Source organism: Scyliorhinus torazame, chromosome 4 (genome assembly GCF_047496885.1).
Source record: "Scyliorhinus torazame isolate Kashiwa2021f chromosome 4, sScyTor2.1, whole genome shotgun sequence".
NCBI lineage: Eukaryota > Metazoa > Chordata > Chondrichthyes > Carcharhiniformes > Scyliorhinidae > Scyliorhinus > Scyliorhinus torazame.
The window spans coordinates 116,162,283-116,188,101 of NC_092710.1; the positions used below are offsets into that span (position 1 = coordinate 116,162,283).

The 25,819-nt window shown below is 48.5% G+C and overlaps 1 protein-coding gene across 4 annotated transcripts in view; it reads right to left on the bottom strand.

The window, feature by feature from the left end:
* Positions 1–25,819, bottom strand: part of sipa1l2 (signal induced proliferation associated 1 like 2) — an 825,665-nt gene that overhangs the window by 423,905 nt on the left and 375,941 nt on the right. For all 4 annotated transcript variants that reach the window (XM_072498538.1, XM_072498535.1, XM_072498536.1 and 1 more), the window contains exons 6-7: positions 10,543–10,717; positions 3,907–4,010 (exon numbers count right to left, since the gene is read on the bottom strand). In XM_072498538.1, the coding sequence (XP_072354639.1) occupies positions 3,907–4,010; positions 10,543–10,717 (279 nt within the window). The remainder of the gene's footprint in view (positions 1–3,906; positions 4,011–10,542; positions 10,718–25,819) is intronic.

Below are 25,819 nucleotides of genomic sequence, written 5' to 3' on the forward strand. Positions count from 1 at the left end.
TGTTTGAGCTGCTTGCAGAAAATTGCTTTTCACTGTACCTCGGTACACATGACAATCAACAAATCCAATCCAATCTAAGGCATAAACGGGGTGCTAAAACTCTTAATTTTACCTCTTAAACAACTGCCCAACACTGTAATGTAGTAAGTCTTGTGTATACTGAATAAAACTTAATCTCTGCCACCAATATGAACCAAAATCGAGTAATTGGCTACTCAGGTTAATCAAAAAGAAAACTTAACATGACTGCACTCTATATAGTGTGCTATGTTTTTCCAGGCAAATTCTCCCTGTATGTCCCCTCCTGCAGTACTGGCGCCTGCTGAGTAACCAGTTCTAATGGGATCAGATCCTTGTCAAAGTTGTGGTTTCTTTTCTCTGTATCGCGAGTGAGGCCTGTGGATTCTCAATTAGGGTCCATGGTCCGGGGGTCCACAGAACTTGGTGCAAACCAAGCCTCCTCCCACAATGAGTTACTGCCCCATGTACCATGGTCATGAGTAATCAAATAAGTGGTAATTGGAGGAGAATTCTCCTCTTCCCCACTATTCCTGTATAGTACTCTCTTTGGGCTTCTGCTCCCTCAACCCCATCCCGTCCTCCTCTAATGTCCTCTTCGGTTTTCTGCCAAGGATAGAATGTGATTGCACTAGAAAGGATGCAGAGGATATTCACCAGGATGTTGCCTGGGCTGGGGCATTCAAGCTATGGAGAGGCTGAATATGCTTGGGTTGTTTTTCTTAGGGCTTGAGGGGTGACCTCTTCGACTTAAAATTATGAGGGATATAGATAAGGTAGATGGGAACAAACTTTTCCCGTTAGTAGAGGGGTCAATAACCTGGGGGCACAGATTTAAGGCAAGAAGCAGGAGATTTAGAGGGGATTTGAGGAAAAATATTTTCACCCAGAGGATGGTGGGAATCTGGAACTCTCTGCCTGAAAGGGTGGTAGAGGCAGAAACCCTCACAACATTTAAGAAGTATTTTAATGAGGGAACCTCACCAGTCTGACAGAGGAAGTAAAAAAGGACCTGCAAAGATGGAACACACTCCCACTCTCCCTCGTGGGGAGAGTCCAGACGATCAAAATGAATGTGCTACCCAGGTACCTCTTCCTATTCAGATCCATCCCGATCTACATCCCCAAGGCCTTTTTCAAAGCATTAGACAAACTAATCATGGTGTTCGTATGGGGCCAAAAAACACACCAGCAGCCTGGTGGTGATAGCCACCCTCCAGTCCTGGAACCAACTAAGGCAGCAATTTGGCCTGCCTAAAATGTCGGACAAAACTCCCATCTGCAACAACCATAGGTTCACACCAGCACTGACTGACGCCACCTTCAAAAGGTGGAGACAGGACGGGGGGGGGGGGACACTGACAGTCAGGGACCTATACACCGACAGCAGGGTTGCAACACTGGACGAACTGACAGAGAAATTCCAGCTAGCCAGGGGGAACAAGCTAAGGTACCTCCAACTCAAAAACTTCCTACGAAAGGAGACAAGGACTTACCCACAACCGCCACGACAGACACTACTGGAGGAGTTACTGGACGCAAGCATACTAGAGAAAGGAAACTGTAGCGACATGTTTGACCGACTGATAGAAGGGGCCGACACCGTACTGGATGCAACAAAAATGAAATGGGAGGAGGACCTGGGGATCGAAATAGGGTGGGGACTCCGAAGCGAAGCACTGCATAGGGTCAACTCCACCTCCACGTGCGCAAGGCTCAGCCTGACGCAACTAAAAGTGGTACATAGAGCCCACTTAATAAGAACCCGTATGAGTAGGTTCTTCCCGGAGGTAGAGGATAAATGTGAACGGTGCCAAGGAGGCCCGGCCAACCACGCCCACTTGTTCTGGTCTTGCCCCAGACATGTGGTGTACTGGACAGCCTTCTTCGAGGCAATGTCCAAAGTGGTGGGGGTGAGGGTGGAGCCATGCCCAAAAGTGGCGATTTTCGGGGTTTCAGACCAGCCAGATCTATTCCTGGGGAGGAGGGCAGACTCCCTTGCCTTTGCCTCCCTGATCGCCCACCGTAGAATCCTGTTCGGCTGGTGGTCAGCAGCACCACCCAAAGCTGCAGACTGGCTGTCCGACCTCTCGGAATCTCTCGAAATGGAGAAAATCAAATTTGCCATCTGAGGGTCAGACGACAGCTTCCACAAAACGTGGGAGCCATTCTGCCAACAAACAAGCAGAAGAAATAGCAGGTAGCCAAGAATCAGGGGAAAGCAGCCAAAGCATGAGAGGGGGAGATAGACTGGGTGGGGAAGACAGCTAAATCTAAGAGGGGGGTTGGGGAGAGGAGGGAAGAGACAGGGAACAATAGAGGAGAGCCAGGGAGATGGGGTGGGGGGGGGGGGGGGGACGTTAACTAACTTGACATCCACAGGAACAGAGAAAAAAGAGAATACAGGTGGAAGACGGGAGGGCCGGTTGAAGCGGTAGTGAGCACGAGACGACGACGGCAGCAAAATCTGTCCGGGAGAAGCAAGCGGCAACACCAGCACCATACCCATTCGAGGATTGCCCTCCGGAATTGTCTCTCCGGTACAAACAGATGCCTACTTGTGTGTGTAAATAATTTTGCCAAGTGTACAGACTTGCTGCGGCTGGGCGGGTGCATTATACCCTCCCAGTTACAATATTTGATTTTGTACGTCTCTAATGTTGTTACTGTTTTTGTTTTCTTTTCTCCTCTTCCTTTGTGAATTGTGTGTGTGCCCTTTCCTTCTATATAGATATATATTTATCATATCCTGTGTACATAACGGCAAATATACTTTTTCAAAAATCCAAAAAAAATATTTCTAAAAAAAAAAAGTATTTAAATGAGCACTTGAAACGCCACAGCATACAAGGCTATGGACCAAGTGCTGGAAAATGGGATTGGGATAGATAGGTGTTAGATGACTGGCACAGACACGACGGGCTATAGGGTCTTTCTGTGCAGTAAAACTGATACATTGACTCTGCAGTGAGATGCAGCCACATCCATCTCACTGTTATTTATGTAAATACAGATTTTTAAAAAATATATTATTGCACACTTTGGTGAGTGAATATATATTAAAATTTAGTCAGGAGAGTCTGTGATGACTAATTGATGTGAAAAAGGGTTCTTCAACCAAATAAGTTCAACAATCACTGAGTCAGAGGACAGCGGAGCCAAATCCCTTGCCCTACCCCAACTCATGCACTCCAAAGCCAAGATCACAAGGTAGTCAGCAGGAGCATCTGGAGTTTTTGCCCTCTCTAGTTTAGGGACAGGGCAGTATATCTTAACACCGTCCAAGCTGAAACCAGCTAACTCAGCACAGACCAAGAAGCAAACTTTAATTTTGAGCTCCTTTAATTTGGATGGGTTAATTATATGTTGGTTTGATCAACTGAGACATTGAAGGAGCCACAACCTTTTGTTTTAAGATTCACACTGAATCAATTGTGCAAATTAAAATTTGATTACATAGTCTTGCAGCAGACCTCAAATGCAGAACAGTGCTTGGAATCGGACAGAACATACCTAGCACACTACAGGGTGCATAATTTGTTTAGAAAGTGGATATGGGACTACTTAAACCTATGACAAGAAAAGAACGAGATTATATATTTGTTAAACTGGATTGGTTATAAATATAAATCTAGTAAGAACTGGGATTAATTTTTAATACTAACTCTCGCACCAACCAAAAAACAGTGAAAAAGACAAACAACAATTTACTACATACACAAAGTGAAATACAAGACAGTTTTGTGCTAGATCCAAGTTCTAATTATTTACAACAGAACTGTGTGACTGGGTATGATAGGTGAAACATAGAAATTAATGTTATGTCTTCCACATGAAACTATTGATCTTCTCTACCGACGCCATGTGTGACTTCAGTGCCTGCTGTACCTGTTGCCTGTTGTTGGGTGTGTATGGAAGCATCGTTGACACGTGGAACATGATTTCATAATCCTTGTATGTAGTATACAGAGAATGAGTTCCTGTGGAGTCAGCTGCAACACAAAAATAAGTACGATGTACAAACATTTGGAAGCGAAAAGCAACTAAATGCAATAACTATTTTTCCAAAGAACACTTTTGGGGCAGGGATGAATGATCGAGAAGACAAGGGATGATAGTACTGGGGAGTGGAAATCTTTCCATTTCCAGGACAAGTATAAAACAAGCAGGAGGAAGATAAATCACATTTAATTTTCACCCAACAATGTTTATGAACTTGAATGTCTGAAGTCACCAAGTATGCTGTTGGACAGTTCTCACCTATGCTTGTGACACAAGTACGATGATCACTTTTCCCCCAAATGCTGAGTATTGCAATGCTGCCAACAAGAAACTGGTTCAAGATAACGTCAATTAATTAGCTTGATGCACAATCTTTATGAAGGTCCTAGAGATGCAAAAACAGTGTGCCCATCCATTGTGATTCCTGGCAAGTTTAAACTTGTAGGTAGCTTTTAGGGAATTCATTTGTAGCTGTGTTTATCTCATTAATTCATTAAGTCAAACATATTTAGAAAACAAATTAATGAAAGATAACTCCACAAAATGTCGACCCAGTTGTTTCTTGACTAAATTACCTTGAATTGTATCTCTTTCCCTATTCAAAAGGGTGGACAGCACATTTTAATGTTACCCCATAACTCAAGAAGTCCACAAACTCTTCTAAGCATTACCAACAACACAACAAACCAACTCAGAACCTGCTCCACTTTTCCTATTCCACCTTGGCTGATAACTCACTGACAGATACCCATTTCCAACCATCCCAACCCAGCCAGGTCTGACATTCTATATATCTATTAGCAAGCTGAACATCCCAGGTCAGGTCAGGTCAAGTGCAGCAACAACACTCGTCATTAGTTAGAAATTCTCACTAACAACTTCAAAATCATCAAAGGGCAACATTAGCTAATGCAGGTAAATGGAAACAACTTCCTTGGCAGCAAAAGATCATGGGGCAATTTATCAGCGTTTAAAGAAGTTCTAAATCTGCAAATAATGTGGGCAATTCTCCCCAAAAATGGCTAATTCTCCCTCACTTAGAATTTCTCTGGAGAAATTAAAGATGCCGGCAAGATGAACTCCAAGATCAGGTGCCCAGATCTCAAAGTTAAGTTGAAGGATTCCCCACCCCAGACATCGTGATCCCCAGCACCCCCCCCCACACCAGACCAGACATGGGCCAAACCCACATTCCCCCCATCACTAAATGTCTGTGTTGCGCCCCTCAGACACGAAGGTGACCCAGCCCCTCCCGCATCCATTCTTCTCTGCATTGGGGTATTGCCGTGGCATGCCACGCACCCTCATGCGAACATACCCCGCCATTGCGTTGCTGAGGGAAGCCCCCCCCTTTCATGGCCATGGCCCCGCTTAGGTCCTGTCCCTTGGCAATACCCCTTGGCAAACTGGCAATGCTCTTTGAACCTTGGCATATGCGAGTCTGGTTTACACCCAGTGAAGGTGTGAACCAGATCGCGTCAGGAGCATTGCGATCTGTTCCGACGCCTGGCACGAATCCCGTTTAGGGGCTCTCCCAGTATTCCTGGGGAATAGTGGGACGTACGCCAGACGCAAAGCAAAGGAAATATTACCCACAATACTAAACCTAGTATTGCCATATAAACATTGCCAGGATTCTCCGTTGCAAGTCTGCCCCAATGTCACTGCTAGCGAGGATGGAGGATTTGCTGCTCAGCCAAATCTCCCATTCACTGCATTCGGACCAGAGAGTCCCGTATATCTGATTTGTAAATCAGATCCGAGACAAAATATCACAGGTAAGGTAGAACAAGACAATGTTAGATAAAGAAATATAAATTTTTTATTTTATTTTTTAAAATAATTTTTATTAAAGGTTTTCATAAAATATCAATAACAAAATGAGAAAGAAAAAAAGAACCCAACAGGGTTAAGTACAAAACACAATCAAAAAAAGCAACCCCTCAAACCCCTCCCCCCCCCCTGTACATAAATAATAAATTAACATTAACACCCCGACTAGACACAACAGGTGTATACACCCCCTCAGACCCTCCAGTGTAAATAACATAAACAAAAATAAAGTAAACCCCCCCCGAGTTGCTGCTGCCATTGACCAATGTCTATCGTTCTGCCACAAAGTCTAAGAACGGTTGCCACCGCCGAAAGAACCCTTGTACCGACCCTCTCAAGGCGAATTTCACCCTCTCCAATTTAATGAACCCTGCCATATCGCTGATCCAGGATTCCACGCTTGGCGGCCTCGCATCTTTCCACTGAAGGAGAATCCTTCGCCGGGCTACCAGGGACGCAAATGCCAGAATTCCGGCCTCTTTCGCCTCCTGCACTCCCGGCTCCTCTGCCACCCCAAATATTGCGAGCCCCCAGCCCGGTCTGACCCTGGATCCTACCACCCTCGACATAGTCCTCGCTACGCCCTTCCAAAATTCCTCCAGCGCTGGGCATGCCCAGAACATATGGGTGTGATTTGCTGGGCTCCCTGAGCACCTAACACACCTGTCCTCACCCCCAAAGAACCGGCTCATCCTTGTCCCGGTCATGTGTGCCCTGTGCTGCACCTTAAACTGTATGAGGCTGAGTCTCGCGCACGAAGAGGAAGAATTCACCCTCCCTAGGGCATCTGCCCACGTTCCCTCTTCGATCTCCTCTCCCAACTCCTCCTCCCACTTACCTTTCAACTCCACCACCGAGGCCTCCTCCTCCTCCTGCATCACCTGGTAAGTTTCCGAGATCTTCCCCACTCCCAACCACCCCCCCCCCCCGAGAGCACCCTGTCCTGTACTGTGTGTGGCAGTAGCCGCGGGAATTCCACCACCTGCCGTCTGGCAAACACCCTTACCTGTAAGTACCTGAACGTGTTCCCCGGGGGGAGCCCTTACTTCTCCTCCAGCTCACCCAAGCACGCAAACATCCCGTCCACAAACAGGTCCCCCAACTTTCGTATCCCTGCCCTGTGCCACCCCGAAAACCCTCCACCTGTTCTTCCTGGGGCGAACCGGTGGTTCCCCGTAATGAGGTCCACGCCGAGGCCCCAACTTCCCCCCTATGCCGCCTCCACTGCACCCAAATTTTGAGGGCCGCCACCACCACCGGGCTCGTGGTATACCTCATTGGAGGGAGCGGGAGCGGCGCCGTTGCCAGCGCCCCCAGACACTTACCCACACAGGACGCCATCTCCAGCCTCTTCCATGCAGCCCCCTCCATCACCCACTTGTGCACCATCGTTGCATTGGCGGCCCAGTAGTACCCACAGAGGTTGAGCAACGCCAGCCCCCCCCCCTATCTCTACTCCGCTCCAGGAACACCCTTCTCACCCCCGGAGTCCCTCGCGTCCACACAAACCCCATTATACTCCTGTTAACCCGCCTGAAAAAAGCCTTCGGGATAAACACAGGGAGGCACTGGAACAGGAACAAAAACCTTGGGAGCACCGTCATTTTGATTGACTGCACCCCACCCGCCAAGGACAGCGGCAACGCGTCCCACCTCTTGAACTCCTCCTCCATTTGCTCCACCAGCCTTGTAAAGTTAAGCCTATGCAGGGCCCCCCAGCTCCTGGCCACCTGGACCCCCAAATATCTGAAGCTCCTCTCCGCCCTTTTTAGTGGGAGCTCGCCAATCCCCCTCTCCTGGTCCCCTAGCTGAACTACGAACAGGTCGCTTTTCCCCATATTGAGCTTGTACCCCAAAAAGTCCCTGAATTTCCTAAGGATCCTCATTTCCCCTGGCATTCCTCCCACCGGGTCCGCCACATACAGCAGCAGGTCGTCCGCATAAAGCAACACCCTATGCTCCTCCCCACCCCGCACCAACCCCCTCCAGTTCCTCGACTCTCTCAGTGCCATAGCCAGGGGTTCAATCGCCAGTGCGAAGGGCAGGGGGGCAGGGGACACCCCTGTCTCGTCCCTCGGTGCAACCGAAAGTACTCAGACCTCCTCCTATTTGTGGCCACACTCGCCATTGGGACATCATACAACAGCCTAACCCACCTGACAAACCCCTCCCCAAACCCGAACCTCTTCAGCACCTCCCACAAGTACCCCCACCCTACCCTATCGAAGGCTTTCTCAGCGTCCATCACCTCCACGATCTCCGCCTCCCCCTCCCTCGCCAGCATCATGATAACGTTCAAAAGCCTCCGCACATTTGCGTTCAACTGTCTCCCCTTCACAAACCCCGTCTGGACTTCATGGATGACCTGCGGCACACAATCCTCAATCCTCGTGGCTAAGACATTCGCCAGCACCTTGGCATCTACATTTAGCAAGGAAATCAGTCTGTAAGACCCACATTGCAGGGGATCCTTGTCCTACTTCAGGATCAAGGAGATCAGTGCCCGGGAAATCTTCGGGGGTAAAGCCCCCCCTCCCTTGCCTCATTAAAGGTCCTAACTAACAGCGGGCCCAACGGGTCCATATATTTTTTATAGAACTCGACCGGGAAACCGTCCGGCCCCGGCGCCTTCCCCGCCTGCATGCTTCCTATCCCTTTGATCAGCTCCTCCAGCCCAATCGGGGCCCCCAGTCCTGCCACCAGTCCCTCTTCCACCTTTGGAAACCTCAATTGGTCCAGGAAACGGCCCATCCCTCCCTTTTCCCGTGGGGGCTCGGATCGGTACAATTCCTCGTAGACGTCCCTGAAGACCCCGTTGATGCCAACCCCACTCCGCACCACGTTCCCTCCCCTGTCCTTAACTCCCCCGATCTCCCTAGCTGCGTCCCACTTCCGAAGCTGATGCGCCAGCATCCGGCTTGCCTTTTCCCCATATTCGCAGAATGCACCCTGGGCCTTCCTCCATTGCACCTCCGCCTTCCTGGTGGTCACCAGGTCGAATTCGGCCTGGAGGCTGCGCCTCTTCCTCAACAATCCTTCCTCAGGCTCTTCCGCATACCTCCTGTCTACCCTCACCATCTCCCCCACCAGCCTCTCCCTCTCCCCCTGCTCCCTCCGCTCCTTGTGGGCCCTAATGGAGATCAGCTCTCCCCTCACCACCGCCCTCAGTGCATCCATACTCGGACCTCCCCGTTGTCGTTGGTCTCCAAGTACCTCTCTATACTTCCTCGGACCCGCTCGCTCACCTCCTCGTCCGCCAACAACCCCACCTCCATGCGCCCACAGCGGGCGCTGGTCCCTCTCCTCCTCCATCTCGAAGTCCACCCAATGCGGGGCGTGGTCCGAAATGGCTATTGCCGAATACTCGGTATCCTCTACTCTCGCTATCAGCGCCCTAATCAAAATGAAAACGTCGATTCGAGAATAAGCCTTATGCACATGTGAGAAGAATGAAAATTCCCTAGACCCCGGCCTTGCAAATCTCCACCCCCTGGGCCGTCTGTGTCTCCGGCAGCTTATCAATAGAAGCCTTCATCGGCTCTAGCAGGTCCGTTTTAATCTCTCTGAGGCAGGGCTGGATACCCTCCTGTTGCTCCTCCACCCACTACCTCCACGCTGCCTGGTCTCTACCCGCCGCCATTTTGTCCTTCTTCCCTCCCTTCTTCAGGTCCACCACCACCTTTTTTGTCGCCCCGCTCCTAGTTAAAGCCATATACTGATGGGGAGCTATTATTAACTCCTTCCCACACCGGGAAACGTCGAAAACGTGCCTCTGGGGGCCCTGAAAAGAGCTCAAAAGTCCGTTTTTGCGGGAGCCGCCGAATGTGTGACTTAGCTCCGCATAGCCGCAACCAGAAGTCTCGAGAGGGGATCCTTTTGGCAGTGTTCGCTTCACCATTCTGCCCCCAAAAGTCTGTGGAAACTCCTGAAAAAGGTCCGAGAGACCGTTCCAGACGGGAGCTGCCGAATGCGTGACCTACTCCTCCATGGCCGCCACCGGAAGCCTCGTCCCCGCTTCTTCAATAGCCTTGGTAGATCTTTTCACAGTTGTTCCCTCTGCTGCTAGAATTCACCTTTAATAATGGCCCTGAAGTCAGCTTGCAGCCTTTAAGCTTGCCCTTCTCCCGTCTGCATGCTGGAAGAGGCTTTGTTTATCCTGCAGTTATAGCCAAATCTTTTACTGTTTCTGCCGGGTCTGGTAACCAAGAGACATACCATACCATTGCTGGGGGACACTGTCGGGGGAATGTTGCAGTCTTCTTCCCACACCGGGAAATGTCGAACAAATGCCGTGGGGGCCCTGTAAAGAGCCCAAAAGTCCGTTCTAAGCGGGAGCTACCGAATATGCGACCTAGCTCTGCATAGCCGCACCCGGAAGTCGATAAAGAGATATAAATAAAAAGTATTCCCTCTTAAATTTTAATTGAGACTACATAGCAATCTGCCCCTCCCTGGTGCAGCTTGCTGATGAATTCATCTCGATTACACAGGCAGATGCTGAACTTGCAAGGTGCTACAAAATCAGTTCACTCCTATCACATTTCAGCAGCAGCTGATGCCTTCACATACCATAATTTCTGGGTGTCATGGAAAAAGCAGCTGTTGCCCGCTTACTTTCTCAACCAGAGGAGGAAGAATACAGGAGGGTCATTTTAAAACACTTCAAAAAGGGACGAAGTAATTACTTACTTTTGTTATCCAATTGTGCTCTGTACTTGCTGAAGCCCTTTAGTCTCACTCTGTGGCCAAGGAGATCGAGGAATTCTTCAAACACTGGGCCTCCAGTCTCATTATTGTACATCTCCTCTTCAGTGCTTTGGCCTGCTTTACAGTAAAGGACTCCAACTTTATGCTGGAAGCTTAGCTGAAACAGAAGTCATAATGTTAACAAACCGCATAATTTCTGGATTGTTAAATTTAATTATATAGAATCTTTCCTGTCCCAGGATTTTTCCAAAATCTGTAAGTGAGATTCCCAATTTAAACTTGTTAATCGGGGTGTGCCAAAAAAAGGAACTAAAACCATGCATTTATACACCCCTTTTAGGTCGCCTACATAGCCACATTTGAAGTATAGTTCCAGTTGTAATGTGGGAAACACAGCAGCCAATTTGCTCTCACAGCAAGGATCCACCAACATGATAATGATTATCTGCTTTAGTGCTATTGAGGGATATATATATTGGCCGGTAAACTACCAGCTCTCCTTTAAATTGCACCATTGGATCTTTGAGAATAACTAATATTGCATGCAAAAAATTATATCTCTGAGAGTACTGTAGTCCCACAGTATTGTAAAAGAATATGGGGTTGGATTCTCTGGTTCCCCAGCGCATGTTTCTCGATGGTGCGCCGTTCGCTGGCAGTGAGATTCTGTCTTCCTGCCGCTTGGGATGGGATTTCCCATCAAAGCCACCCCACGCTGCCGGGAAACTCGTGGGGGTGCGCTGCCGACAGGAAAAGAGAATTGCAAAAGCCGGATAATTCTTGCCATGATTTTTGTGTTCAAGGCTCTGGAATGGGGCTTGACCTCTCAATCTACTGCTTCAGAGGAGAAAGTGCTACCCACCTCCTGCTAAGCCTCGACTGATACTTAAATGCAAATTGCCCCAGTATTTAGCCTTTAATTGCTCGGACTGCCTAAATCTGATATCTTAATCCAAATTCGATGATCAAACTATAGTGAAATTTGAAGAGATTCCATTCCATTTTGCAGCATATCAGTTCGCAAACGTGTTTCTTCACTGGGTATATCTCCATCTTCTAGATTTTATTTGTGGAATCCCTACATGGAGGACCCTGCATAAATGATGTACAGTGACATACCAAGATCCGAAGAACTAATGCTATAGAGTTGACTTGCAGACAGCCACATCTGATTTGTACAGTGAGGTCAAACTTCAGATAGGACAGAACTCTGTAGATCACACATGTGCCTAGAGTTCTGTTCCCAACCTCATCAGAGCATGCTGACATCATTTGCAATCAACAACATTAATTTGTGCTCATTTGACATAATTTGCATTCAAAAGCAATCACTGAGCCATTATTGACATCACAAGTAATGATCAACTGATATTGTCATCAACTGCCATCAAATCAGGGCAGTCAAATGATTGCACAGCAATTAGCACAATTACTTACCCTAAGGATTTGGACACCAAAAACAATCCTGGAGTTTGTTATCAACATTCCCGAATTTCTATGCCCCTCCCCTTCTCTAACCTACCACCATCCCCCTTTGTACCCTTCCACTCCTCCCCCCTATTTACCCCTCCCACTCCTTCCTCCCTTGCCCCCTTCCCACTCCTCCCCAACCTATATACCAGCAAGAGCAGGTTGGAGGCTGGGAATTCCACTGTGAGTAACTCAACTCCTGACTTCACAAAGCCAGTCCACCATCTATGGGGCCCCAATCTGAAGTGTGGTAGAATGCTCTTCACCTGCCTGGGTGAGCGTAGCTTCAACAATATCCGAGAAGTTCAACACAATACAGGTTAAAGCAGCCCATTTGATCAGCACCCCATCCATCGCCCTTAAACAATCACTCCCTCAAAGGTCAGAGAAAGCTTGTTAGAAATGCCAGTCTTTGTTAATGCAAGAGGTTCCACTAAGCAATTCACACCAACAATGTGTATTTATTTTGGCACCTTTAAATAGTAAAATGTTCCAATGCTGCCTTACATGGATTATACAATGGAATCCATGTAAAATAAAGGAACTGTAGAAGGAGTGACTAAAATTTTTTACAAGGGTAGGTTTTAACAAGGATCCATAAACATCATTCCACTGCCTGCTTCACTTGAATGGCATCATGCACTTAGCCTCTTTTATTTTTAAGAACTTGCTGGATTTTCACATTAATTTTCCAGTCAGCTCACCACAGAAAGTTAAGTATGGTAAAAAGATCATTTTAGCAAGTAATCATTACTTTAACCCAGAAAGGTAACTATTTGAATTGTTAAGCCTCGATCTGCATGTAGCAAACTATTGTTGAGGCAATTTAAAAATACCAAATGTTGATTTCCTGTTTTACTTTTCCTTTGTCTCTTATTTCCTGCCCATTATCTCCCTCACTTTATTTCTCTTTTTATACCTGATTTGACTAAAATTTATCTAATTTCCTTCTTCATTGTTCCTGTTCATTTTTAAATCCTTTAACTTACTGGTTAAGGAGATAAGAGTGTTGGCCAACCATTCACTAAGATCCGAGTTGCACCATTGTGGTAAACCACTGTAGTGTATAATATGTGTTTTGTGGTAAATGGCCGCCTCCCCTCAGGCTCGGTATAAAGGTAGCTGGTCTCCGCCTCTGATCTAGTTTGGGATCAGAGGCCAGGAGGCTTACAGTTTAGTTCATTAAAGCCTCAGTTACGTTCACCACTCGTTGTGTGTTCATTGATGGCATATCAATTTAATAAACTAAACATCTAAGATTAATTCATCACTCAAGCCTGATCGCCTGGAGCTGGACCCACAGGCAGCCGACGCCACTGAAACATTCGAGCACTGGCTAAGCTGCTTCGAAGCGTACCTCGGATCCTTCACCGAACTCCAAAAGAAGCAGATTCTCCACGCACGGATGAGCCCGCAAGTCTTTCTTCCCATCAGGGACGCTCCCTCGTATACAGAGGCGATAATGCTGCTGAAGGGACAATATGTTAAGTCCGTAAACGAGGTGTATGCTAGGCACCTTCTTGCCACGAGACGACAACGCCCTGGGGAATCACTAGCAGAATCCCTGCGTGCCTTGCGGGTACTCTGCCGGAACTGTGACTGCCAGGCGCTTTTGGCTACCCAACACACGGAGCTGTTGATCAGGGACGCTTATGTCGCGGGCATGAAATCAAACTACATCCGCCAGTGATAGCTAGAAGGGGGTACACTCTGCCTCCCAGAGACAGTGCAGCTCTCAAACTCGCTGGAGGTGGCCTTCCAGAACATGGAGGCCTACACCTCCGACCGCACGGCACCCTCGTGGACGCCGCCATCATCCGACCCTGGTGCGGCGCAAGCCTGTGCCGCGCAGCAGCCCAACAATGCCGGAAGCCCGAAGTGCTACTTTTGCAGCCAGGGTAATCATCCCAGACAACGCTGCCCTGCATGGAACGCGACCTGCAACGGGTGTGGGAGGAAGGGCCACTTTGCGAAAGCCTGCCAGGCCCGATCTCTCCCTAAAGCTTCTAGGCCCAGCAGCGCTGCCTGCAGCCTGTCGGGGCTGCCTCCAGCTGCCGCGCCACCCGCCAGGTGCGACCCGTAGGCGCTGCCATCTTCGATTTTGGCCGCCACATGCGACCCATGGGGGCCGCCATCTTTGACGACATCTCCGATGCCACCCGCCATGCTTGGGACCACTCCGCAGCCTCCCGGGAACCCTGCTCACCCGATCGTACGCTGGCCGCCGCTACCTCCGACCGGCCGACCCATCACATTCTGAAGCTCGCCTCCATCATGCTCGACCAGTCCCGACCTCATCACCTCACAAAATCTACGATGACCGTCCAGATCAATGGGCACGAGATGGCCTGCCTTTTCGACTCTGGGAGCACAGACCGCTTCATACACCCAGATATGGTAAGGCGCTGCTCCCTCCCAATTTTACCCGCGACCCAGAAAATCTCCCTAGCTTCCGGATCCCATGCAGTAGAAATCCGGGGGTACAGTGTCACGACCCTTACTGTACAAAGTGCAGAGTATGCTAACTTCAAACTCTACATCCTTCCCCATCTCTGCGCTGCCCTATTACTGGGGCTCGACTTCCAGTGCCACCTCCAAAGGCCTTACTTTAAAGTTTGGTGGACCCCTGCCCCCCCTCACTGTCTGTAGCCTCGCAACCCTTAAGGTCGCCCCACCCTCGCTCTTCGCTAACTTCACCCCGGACTGTAAGCCCATCGTTACTAGGAGCAGACGATACAGTGCCCAGGAGAGGGCCTTTATCAGGTCGGAGGTCCAGCGACTCCTATGAGAGGGGATCATTGAGGCTAGTACCAGCCCCTGGAGAGCCCAAGTGGTGGTCGTCAAGACTGGGGAGAAGCAGACTACAATCAGACCAGACCATCAACCGGTACATGCATCTCAACGCGTACCCCCTCCCCCGCATATCTGACATGGTCAACCAGATTGCGCAGTATCGCGTCTTCTCCACAGTTGACTTGAAGTCCGCGTACCACCAGCTCCCTATCTGCCCGGAGGACCACCAATAAACTCAGTTCGAGGCAGATGGCCGCCTCAGGGACCCCTTTGGCGTCACCAATGGGGTCTCGGTCTTCCAACGAGAAATGGATCGAATGGTTTACCAGTACGGGCTGCGGGCCACGTTCCCGTACTTAGATAATGTCACCATCTGCGGCCATGACAAAAACCTCCGGCACTTCCTCCACACCGCTAAACTCCTGAACCTCACCTATAATAAGGAAAAATGCGCTTTCCGCACAACCCGCCTAGCCATCCTTGGCTGCGTCGTGGAAAACGGAGTCCTAGGGCCCGACCCTGACCGCATGCACCCCCTCCTGGAACTCCCCCTCCCCCACTGCCCCAAGGCCCTGAAGAGATGCCTGGGGTTCTTCCCTTACTATGCCCTGTGGATCCCCAATTGTGCGGACAAGTCCCGTCCACTTATTAAATCCACCATTTTTCCCCTGACGGCTGAGGCCCGCCTGGCCTTCAACCGTATCAAGGCAGATAGGCAGATATTGCCAAAGCCGCGATGCACAATGTGGACGAGTCCATTCCGTTCCAGGTGGAGAGCGATGCATCAAACTTTGCTTTGGCCGCTACCCTCAACCAGACGGGCAGGCCAATGGCTTTCTTGTTAGACGTTTTAGTTGCTGCGAAATGAAGAGTCTAAAGTTCTTGTTTCCTTTTCACCAAACATCATTTATTTCACTTCCACAGCCTCTGCACAAAACTCTTAACAACACACCACCTGACAGAGGCCACCTGAAGCCCCTTTACATATCAGTATCAATTAATGGCTACTTAACATAAATGAGACAACCAATTGCAATGTCCCTTAACCCATTACTTAACATTTCTCCTCCCGTACCCTCCATGCCTCTGAATTTCGACACTCCTCCGTCGAAAAGGAAGCCCAAGCCATTGTGGAAGCTGTGCGACACTGGAGGCATTACCTGGCCGGCAGGAGATTCACTCTCCTCTCTGACCAACGGTCGGTTGCCTTCATGTTTAACAATACACAGCGGGGCAAGATCAAGAACGACAAGATTCTGAGGTGGAGGATCGAGCTTTCCACCTACAACTACAATATCTTGTATCGACCCGGGAAGCTCAATGAGCCCCCAGGTGACCTATCCCCCGGTACATGTGCCAGCGCACAAGTAGACTGACTTCTGTCCTTCCACAATGACCTCTGTCACCCGGGGGGGGTCACCCATTTGTTTCATTTCATCAAGGCTCGCAACCTGCCTTACTCCATCGAGGAGGTCAGGACCGTGACCAAGGACTGCCATGTCTGCGCGGAGTGCAAACCGCACTTCTATCGGCCAGACAGGGTGCACCTGGTAAAGGCCTCTCGCCCCTTTGAGCATTGACTTCAAAGGGCCCCTCCCCTCCACTGACCGTAACGTGTACTTCCTCAACATCGGTGACGAATATTCAAGATTCCTCTTTGCCATCCCATGCCCTGACATGATCTCTGCCACCGTCATCAAGGCCCTGCACAGTCTTTTCACCTTGTTCGAGTTCCCCACCTACATCCGTAGCGATCGGGGTTCCTCCTTCATGACCGACGAGTTGCGTCAGTTCCTGCTCAGCAAGGGCATCACCTCCAGCAGGACGACCAGCTACAACCCCCGGGGCAACGGACAGGTGGAGAGGGAGAACGCGACGGTCTGGAAGGCCGTCCTCCTGGCCATACGGTCTAGAAGTCTCCCAGACTCCCGCTGGCAGGAGGTCCTCTCCGATGCGCTCCATTCCATCCGGTCGCTCATGTGCACTGCCGCCAACGAGACCCCTCACGAACGTATGTTTGCCTTCCCCAGGAAGTCCACCTCAGGGGTCTCGCTCCCGTCCTGGCTGACAGTCCCAGGGCCAATCCTCCTCCGGAAGCATGCGAGGAGTCATAAATCAGATCCCCTCGTCGGGAAGGTCCTGCTCCTCCATGCCAATCCACAATATGCCTACGTGGCACATCAGGACGGGTGACAGGACACAGTTTCCCTTCGGGATTTGGCACCTGCAGGTTCCCCAGCGACCATCACCACCACCCCCGACCCTACACCTTCTCCTCCCACCTCTACCCACCTACCTCAAGAACTGGCACGCAGGCCCACCGGCGACCATCACCACCACCCTCGCCCATACACCGCCCTCCCCTCCACCGACTCAACAACTGGGTGAAGAAGATGACAACACGCTCCCGGACACGCGGGTCTCGACACCGGTGCCCACACCACAGCCGGGGCTGAGGCAATCACAGCAGAAGGTCAAGGCCCCGATAGACTTGATCTTTTAAGTCCGCTTCACCCGCGCTGGACTCTTTTTTTTTAAACAGGGGGTGAATGTGGTAAACCACTGTAGTGTATAATATGTGTATTGTGGTAAATGGACACTATTATATGTAATGTGGTAAACCACTGCCCGATGGCTCCGCCCCCCCCATAGGCCCGGTATAAAGGTAGCTGTTCTCCGCCTCTAATCCAGTTCGGGATCAGAGGCCAGGAGGCTTACAATTTAGTTTATTAAAGCCTCAGTTACGTTCACCACTCGGCGGTGTTCATTGATGGCATATCAACCATTATCAACACACATTTGCAGCACGTTACACGCTAAAAGAAATTGAGCTGTAGAGTGCAGGAGATAGTTTAACAGTGCATTCTGAGAATGACCCACTCCAACATGATCTTCAGAATACTGAAAAACAAAGCACGCTGGTCACTTAACAAAAATCTGTGATGTATGATCCCATATGCAACTTTTGTGATGCATCCCAGCTAGCAAACTTTCTTTTTAAATGATTTTTAAAAAATAGTAATTGATTATTCTTGTCAGGAAAGGGTAATTATTTGGTGATTAACTATACAAAATCAAACCCTTTATTTAAAAAATGTTTCAAATTACGAAGCAATTTAGCGTGGAGGATTCGGGCCCGGAGGGTGACTGTCCGAAGGCTGTCAACTGCCCAGTGTCGGGAGCAGAGGGTGCACAAGAGGCTCTCTGCAGTGAGGTGCAGGGCTCACTCGTGCCTGATACTGTATCACCCCTCACCCCTCTGGGGGATTCCCGGAATCTGGCACATCATAATTGAAGGTACTTTTGTTTTTCTGCCTCCGTATAGTTCAGGCAGTGCCCGATTACTCCCCCCCCCCCCACCCCCCGCACTTCACCAACACTCCGACTTCCTCCATCCTCACCACCCCCCTTCCTTTCCCTTCTGTTGGTACAGAGGCAAGGGTATCTGGTCTCTCCAGCGTAAAGTTTAGTGCTTGTACCATTTGTTTTTTTTGTAGTTTTTTTGTAATTTTTATTAAAGTTTTCACAAAATATGAACAAGATGTAAAAGGAACCCAATAGAATTAAATACAAAACAAAACAACCCAGTGCCCCCCTCCCCCCAATACATAAATAATATATTAACACCCGCCGAAACACATAGCAAACATATACACCCCTCAGAGCCCCAAGCATAGACAAACACAAATGAAATAACCCCCCCCGGGTTGCTGCTGCTGACCATTGTCTACAGTTTTGTCAGGAAGTCCAAGAACGGTTGCCACTACCTGAAGAACCCTTGCTCCGATCCCCTTAAGGCAAATTTCACCCTCTCCAATTTAATAAACCTCGCCATATCGTTGATCCAGGATTCCACGCTTGGGGTCCTCGCATCCTTCCACTGAAGAAGAATCCTTCGCCGGGCTACAAGGGACGCAAAGGCCAGAATACCGGCCTCTTTTGCCTCCTGCACTCCTGGCTCCTCTGCAACCCCAAATATTGCGAGCCCCCCGCCCGGTTTGACCCTGGATCCTACCACCCTCGACACCGTCCTCGCTACGCCCTTCCAAAATTCCTCCAGCGCTGGGCATGCTCAGAACATATGGGTGTGGTTTGCTGGGCTCCCTGAGCACCTAACACACCTGTCCTCACCCCCAAAAAACCGGCTCATCCTTGTCCCGGTCATGTGTGCCCTATGCAGCACCTTAAACTGTATGAGGCTGAGCCTCGCGCACGAAGAGGAAGAGTTCACCCTCCCTAGGGCATCTCCCTCGTCCCCTCCTCGATCTCCTCCCCAACTCCTCCTCCGTTGTGAACTGTTTTAATAATCAGAGTATCCTACACCCCCTCCCCGTACATTGGTACTGAGGGGAGGGTACCCTGTTTCTCCAACACAAAATTAGTATTTGTACCGTTTGACCTTGTATATATTTTTTACTGTTTTAATAAAAAGATAGGGAGGATTAGGGGCCGGTGGGTGACTGTTCGAAGGCTGTCAGCCGCCCAGTGTCGGGAGCAGAAGGTGCACATGAGGCTTTCTGCAGTGGGGTGCAGGGCTCACTCGTGCCTAACACTGTATCGCCCCTCACCCCTCTGGGGGACTCCTGGAATCTTGCACATCATAATTGAAGGTGCTTTTGTTTTTATGCCTCTTGTCAGTAGTTCAGGCAGTGTCCTATTGGATCCTCCTCACCCACCAATTTCCCCTCTCTCCCCACCACACCCCCTTCCTTTCCCTTCTGTTGGTACAGAGGCGAGGGTATCTGGCCTCTCCAGCGCAAAGTTTAGTGCTTATGTTGTTTGTTTTTGTACAACTGTGTTGTGAACTGTTTTAATAATCAGAATATCCTACACCCCCTCCCTATACGTTGGTACTGAGGGGAGGGTACCCTGTTTCTCCAACACAAAATTAGTGTTTGTACCGTTTGGCCTTGTATATATTTTTTACTGTTTTAATAAAACGATATGGAGGATTCGGACTGGGAGGGTGACTATCCGAAGGCTGTCAGCCGCTCAGTGTCGGGAGGGGAGTCCTCATGAGGCTCTCTGCAGTGGGGTGCAGGGCTCACTCGTGCCTGACACTGTCGCCCCTCAGGGGACTCCCGGAATCTGGCACATCTTAATTGAAGGTTCTTTTGTTTTTCTGCCTCCGTAGATAGTTCAGGCAGTGCCCTATTGGGTCTTCCCCACCACCAACACCCCGACGCCCTCCCTCCCACCACCCTCCTTTCCCCTCTCTCCCCACCACTCCCCCTTTCTTTCCCTTCTGTTGGTACAGAGGCAAGGATATCTGGACTCTCCAGCGCAAAGTTCAGTGCTTGTACAGTTTTCTTTTTGTACAACTGTGTTGTGAACTGTTTTAATAATCAGAGTATTGTACCCACTCCCCGTACATTGGTACTGACGGCAGGGTACCCGGTTTCTCCAACACAAAATTAGTGTTTGTACCGTTTGGCCTTGTATATATTTTTTACTATTTTAATTTAAAAATCCACCTACCCTGCACATCTTTGGATTGTGGGGGTGAGACTCACAGAGATATGGGGAGAATGCGCAAACTCCACGTGGACAGTGATCCAAGGCCGGTATCGAACCGGGGTCCTCGGCACCGTGAGGCAGCAGTGCTAACCATTGCTCCACCGTGCCACCCAAAATCAAAACCTTTTGATTTAAGATTATTTCTACACATGTTTCTGCAAATTCCTCAGAATCAAACACCTAATTCCTAGTAGTTTTGACAGCTGCTCAAATTAAAAGCCTATGCACCTATACATTAATTATTGAAAATGTACAAAGAGAATAAGTCAGAAAATAAAATAAAAGCAAATCACTGTAGATTCTGGAATCTGAAACCAAAGAGAAAATACTGGAAAATCTCAGCAGGTCTGGCAGCATCTGTAGGGAGAGAAAAGAGTTTCGAGTTGAAACGTTAGCTCGTTTCTCTCCCTACAGATGCTGCCAGACCTGCTGAGAGTTTCCAGCATTTTCTCTTTGTTTTCAAAAACATAAAATGTTGCTCAAAGCTTGGAATTCAATAAAATTACAAAGAAGTAAACAAGAATCAGCCTTGATAGAATGGCGGCGCAGACCCGATGGGCCGAATGGCCCGATTTTGCTCCTATATCATATCAGCACGGTAGCATAGTGGTTAGCACAATTGCTTCACAGCTCCAGGGTCCCAGGTTCGATTCCCAGCTTGAGTCACTGTCTGTACGGAGTCTGCACGTTCTCCCCGTGTGCGCGTGGGTTTCCTCCGGGTGCTCCGGTTTCCTTCCACAGTTCAAAGATGTGCAGGTTAGGTGGATTGGCCATGCTAAATTGCCCTTGGTGTCCAAAATTGCCCTTAGTGTTGGGTGGGGTTACTGGGTTATGGGGATAGGGTGGGGGTGTGGGCTTGGGTAGGGTGCTCCTCCCAAGAGCCGGTGCAGACACGATGGGCCGAATGGCCTCCTTTTGCACTGTAAATTCTATGATCTTATAAGAAATTTACTTTACGGACATTCAATATTACTGTTTAATGGCAAGGATTTCATAACCCAAGTTAGGAAATTTAAAGTGCTATGTATATTTATAAATCTATTTACAGTTAAGTGTATTCATGAAATACATCCAAGTTCCAAAATGGGTTAAATTGCATAACATTTTCACAAAGCTTAGACTTCAAATGAAATACTTGAGTTGTCTATGCAATGCTTACTCTACATGCTTTGATTGCCCGTCTGAGCCTTTGATCTTTCAAACACTAAGAAACCTACCCTGAGGATAAAGCCATATCAGTTTGTAAGTTTATGTGCAGCAAAATGTATGTTCAAATTCATGTAGATCTATTCTGACCATTAAACATTAAGGGATGAGTGGAAAAGTGCAATAACTATTGGTTCCAGGCTATCACTAAAACCTAAAAAAATAAGCTGGCAACTTATTAAGCTGTCCATCATAGTGGTAACGGGCTACAGTCATCATAAATAAATGGATAATTAGTGTTTGCTGTTGATTTCATCATTAATGAACGGAAATTACATCCTGGTCTAAAAATCCAATTCAACTGAGACGATGGGAAATTGTTCATGCCATGTTGAAGCATTCAACCTCGGAAAGCTGTTCTGGTCTGGCTCCCAGCAGACCTTGTGAACAGACACTTCTTTTTGTGGGACGACAGAATACATGCAGTGACCGCCATATTCCCATCTCTCCTAAAGGCAGACGGTACACCTCCAGGCCAATGTGTATAGATGTGGTCAAATTTATTTGCAGCCAAAAGAACATATAGAAAGGCAGAAAGGCAGACTATATTAGAAAGGGCAATAACCCAATTTACAAAAAAAAAAAATCAGTAAATATAGAATGTATTAAATAAGTAAATATTTGGGGGCCAGTTAGCTCAATTTACTAGATGGCTCGACTGAGGTGAAAAATAATGCCAACAACGTGGGTTCAATCCCCATTCTGGCAGAGGAAGATCATGGGGCCTGCTTTTGTGCCTGGCCCCATTGTGATTTCACGGTATATGCAAAAATTAACAACGTTTGGACAATGAGGAAGCCATATAAAGCAAGAGTCAACTAATTAAAAAATAAGAGGAACAACATTGTTGTCCTGCAGAAAAGACTCCAGTGATATATTTCATGGAAGATTATTTTTCATAATTAGCGGTCTTACACAAGAGGGGAAAAGCATGGAACGAAACATTCCAAGAAAGTGTTTAGGTTTTAAAAATTTCTATCACTTTGCTATCAAAGCAAACTCTTTGAAGATTGTTCTTACTTTGTACACATCATCACAAACCATGCATCTATTACGACCCTGGACCAGACACCAACAGTTGCTCGGATACCGGACACAAACCCCAATATTTTATTTAATTTGTCAAACTATGAGGAAAGGGTAGTTTGCTCCACGGGTGATTTCACACAAAAATAGGGACATGGTATATCAAAACAAACTTTATTACTAACTTTATCATCAAGACAAATAGCTTTCAATTACTAGTTAAATAATGCTTACCAATGCAATGAAACAATCCTTTATCTCCACTCAAACAAAACCCATTCCAGGTCACAATCCACATTTTAATTCAGTGAGCATACTCAAGAGTACTTGCTGTGCAGCGATGTCTTGGATAAACCACTGTGAGAAAGCGATATCTTTCTGGACCCAACGTACAGATTCTTATCTTGTCTCAACTAGTTAAGCCTTTGAAATTGCTCCTATCCTTTTCAAAGGGAACTCTTTAACTCACTGTCTTGAGATACACATCATATTACCTTTAAGCATCTAGTACACGTGACAATAAACACATTCAATGCAAAGATCTGAGGGATGAGAATTGGCCTATTCAGACTCAGCTGAAATTTGTGACCCTGAGTAGGTATTATCCTCAAATCAAGGGACACCCGATGATGATGTAATAAAAGGTTTCAAGGAACTTCACAGGAGCATCAAACAAAATTTGGCATCAAACCACAGAAGGAGATATTAATCAACCAATAGATTAACCAAAGAGATAGGCTTTAAGGGGTATCGTAAAGGAGGAAAGAGGTGGAGAGGTTAGAGTCTTGGCAGCTAACAGCACAGTGATTAATGGTGGAGTGATGAAAATCAAGGATGCACAAGTGGCTGGAAATATAGGGATGCAGAAATCCTGGAGGCCTGCAGTAGGTTAGGGAGATAGGGAGAGGGTGAGGCTAATAAGGAATTTGAAAACAACGATAATTTTAAAATTCAGGTGTTGCCAGATTGGAGGCCTTTGTACATCAGCTAGTTTAGGGTGAAAGATAAACAGGACTCGGTCAGAGTTAAAATACAGGCTGCAGAATTATGAATAAGCACAGGTTTGTGGAGGATCGATAATGGAGAAGTGGCAAGGAGGCCACCGGAATAGTCAAGTCCAGAGGCAGCAAAGACACAGATTAAGGTTTCAGACAAAATGAGGTGAGGCAGGGGTAGGGACAGGCAATGTTACAGAGGTGGAAGGAAACGGTCTTGGTGATTTAATGGACATGTAGTCAGAAGCTCAACTTGGGGTCTGTGCTGTGTGCATTGGCATGATGGCTGCCACTGAGAATGTTGTTCCAGATGAGGATCTCAGCTCTGTGGTGCAGGTCTTTGGAGCTCACTTTGAGGAACTTTGAGCTACCCTGGGAGAATGAAGGAGACGCAAGTGATAATCTTTGTATTTAACAGATCACTTTCCCTGGGAATTGCCTGTCTTCGATTCGTTGAGATCCGACTGCATGGGGTTTTGTCTCTCCTGACAGGTTCATGAGTTAGAGGATGGACAAGGAGTTTCTGAGAGCCTGGTCCCTCCCTGCTGTGAATTGGGTGACAAATTCCCAATAGGGTTTGAAAATTGATTGCCGTGCTTTAGTAATCTTGATCTGGAAGCTGGGAGTATCAGGTTCAAAGGAACACAGAGTATCCGGTCTTCGAGACCTGGGATTGGTTTGGCCCTTAACCATTGGCTCTATATTATCTTGTTCTCGATGCTCATTGGTACGACACCAAGGGCTAGTGCGCGGTCAATTCCAGCCCCACTTGACCCGGAGTCGCAATACCTGTGTAATTAGATTCATTAAAATACCGAAGGTCTTTGGCTGAGTCCAATGAACTACAGTCACCAGGTTTGTAACGCGTCAACTTTTATTACGAACACTGGCCTGGATTCTCCACTTTGCAACGCCGGAAACGTGAATCACAGAATTGCACGTAATCAAAAAACGAGGTTTGGGACTTCCGGTGGCAGCCATGGAGTGAGCGCTCGTATTGGTGGCTCCCATTCAAGGTGGATTTTTTCGGTATTTTCCCGCCCGAAGGGTGTAAGATATGAGGGCAAAAGATGCAGGGATGCTCCTCTGGTATAGCTGGTGCATGGATCTGTGGAGAGGGGTGCCAGGAGAAAGAAAGAGCAGAAGAGAGTTGTGTGTGCTTTTTACAGTGTTTGGGGGTCGGTATTCTGGGTTCTTGATGGGGCAGCAGTGATGGTGAGTTGCCTTTTGTTACTCTTTGTGTTTTGATTGTTGGGATGATCGTGGGGAGACTGGAGAGAGGAGATGTTCGAGGCCTTGGGCGGGACCACCATGCCAGATGGGCGGGCTACCTAATGGGAGTGAAGTGGAGGGTTGCCAGGAGGAGGAGGGGGAGATGGGATTTTTTTTTCTGTTTGAGGACAGGGGAGAGGGGAGGTTGGTGACAAGGGTGTGGCGCAGTTGGGAAGGGATCGATGGCGGTGGGCATCCGAGTCTGGAGGGACACGTGACACTCAAAACGGGGTGTGTCTGATCGACAGAGGAAGAGGGCGGGGAGGCCCCCCCCCCCCCCCCCCCCCGCCACCCCACCCACGCCCCCCACCCCACCCACCCACCCACCCCCCTCCGACCAGGCTGGGCAGAACGCGATGGGGTTGAATGGGCCGGTCAAATGGTCACATGTGTTCAGGCATTTGAGGAGACTGAAGACGGACATAGCATTTTTTGCAGGAGACGCATCTGAAGTTGGGGCAATCAGACGTGGCTGAGAAAGCGATGGATATAAAGATGAGGCATGTGGTGGTGTTGGTCAATAAGAGGATTGCATTGGAGGTGGGGAGCATTGTGGCTGCTCCAGGGTAGGGGGGGGGGGGGGGGTGTATGTGATGGTTAGAGGGAAGTTGGAAAGATGCCGGTGGTTTTGGTAAATGTTTATGCCCCGAATTGAGATGACGTGTATTTTATGAGGCGGGTGTTGGGGAAGATTCTGGACTTGGCTTCACATCAGTTGATTACTGGAGGGGGGATATTTCAAAACGCTCATAGCGCTGTGCTTAGAACGGTTGAATCTCAAGTCGTCGAGGGTGAGAGAGCTGAGGGGGTTCATGGAACGCATGGGGGGGGGGGGGGGGTCCCATGGAGGTTTGGGAGGCCGAGGGCGAAGGTGTTTCATACTTTTCCCATGTGCACCAAGGTACTCCCAGATTTACTTTTTTGATGGACAAGGCGCTGCTGAGAGGGGGTGTGGCTGGCTCAGAGTACCCGGCGATTGA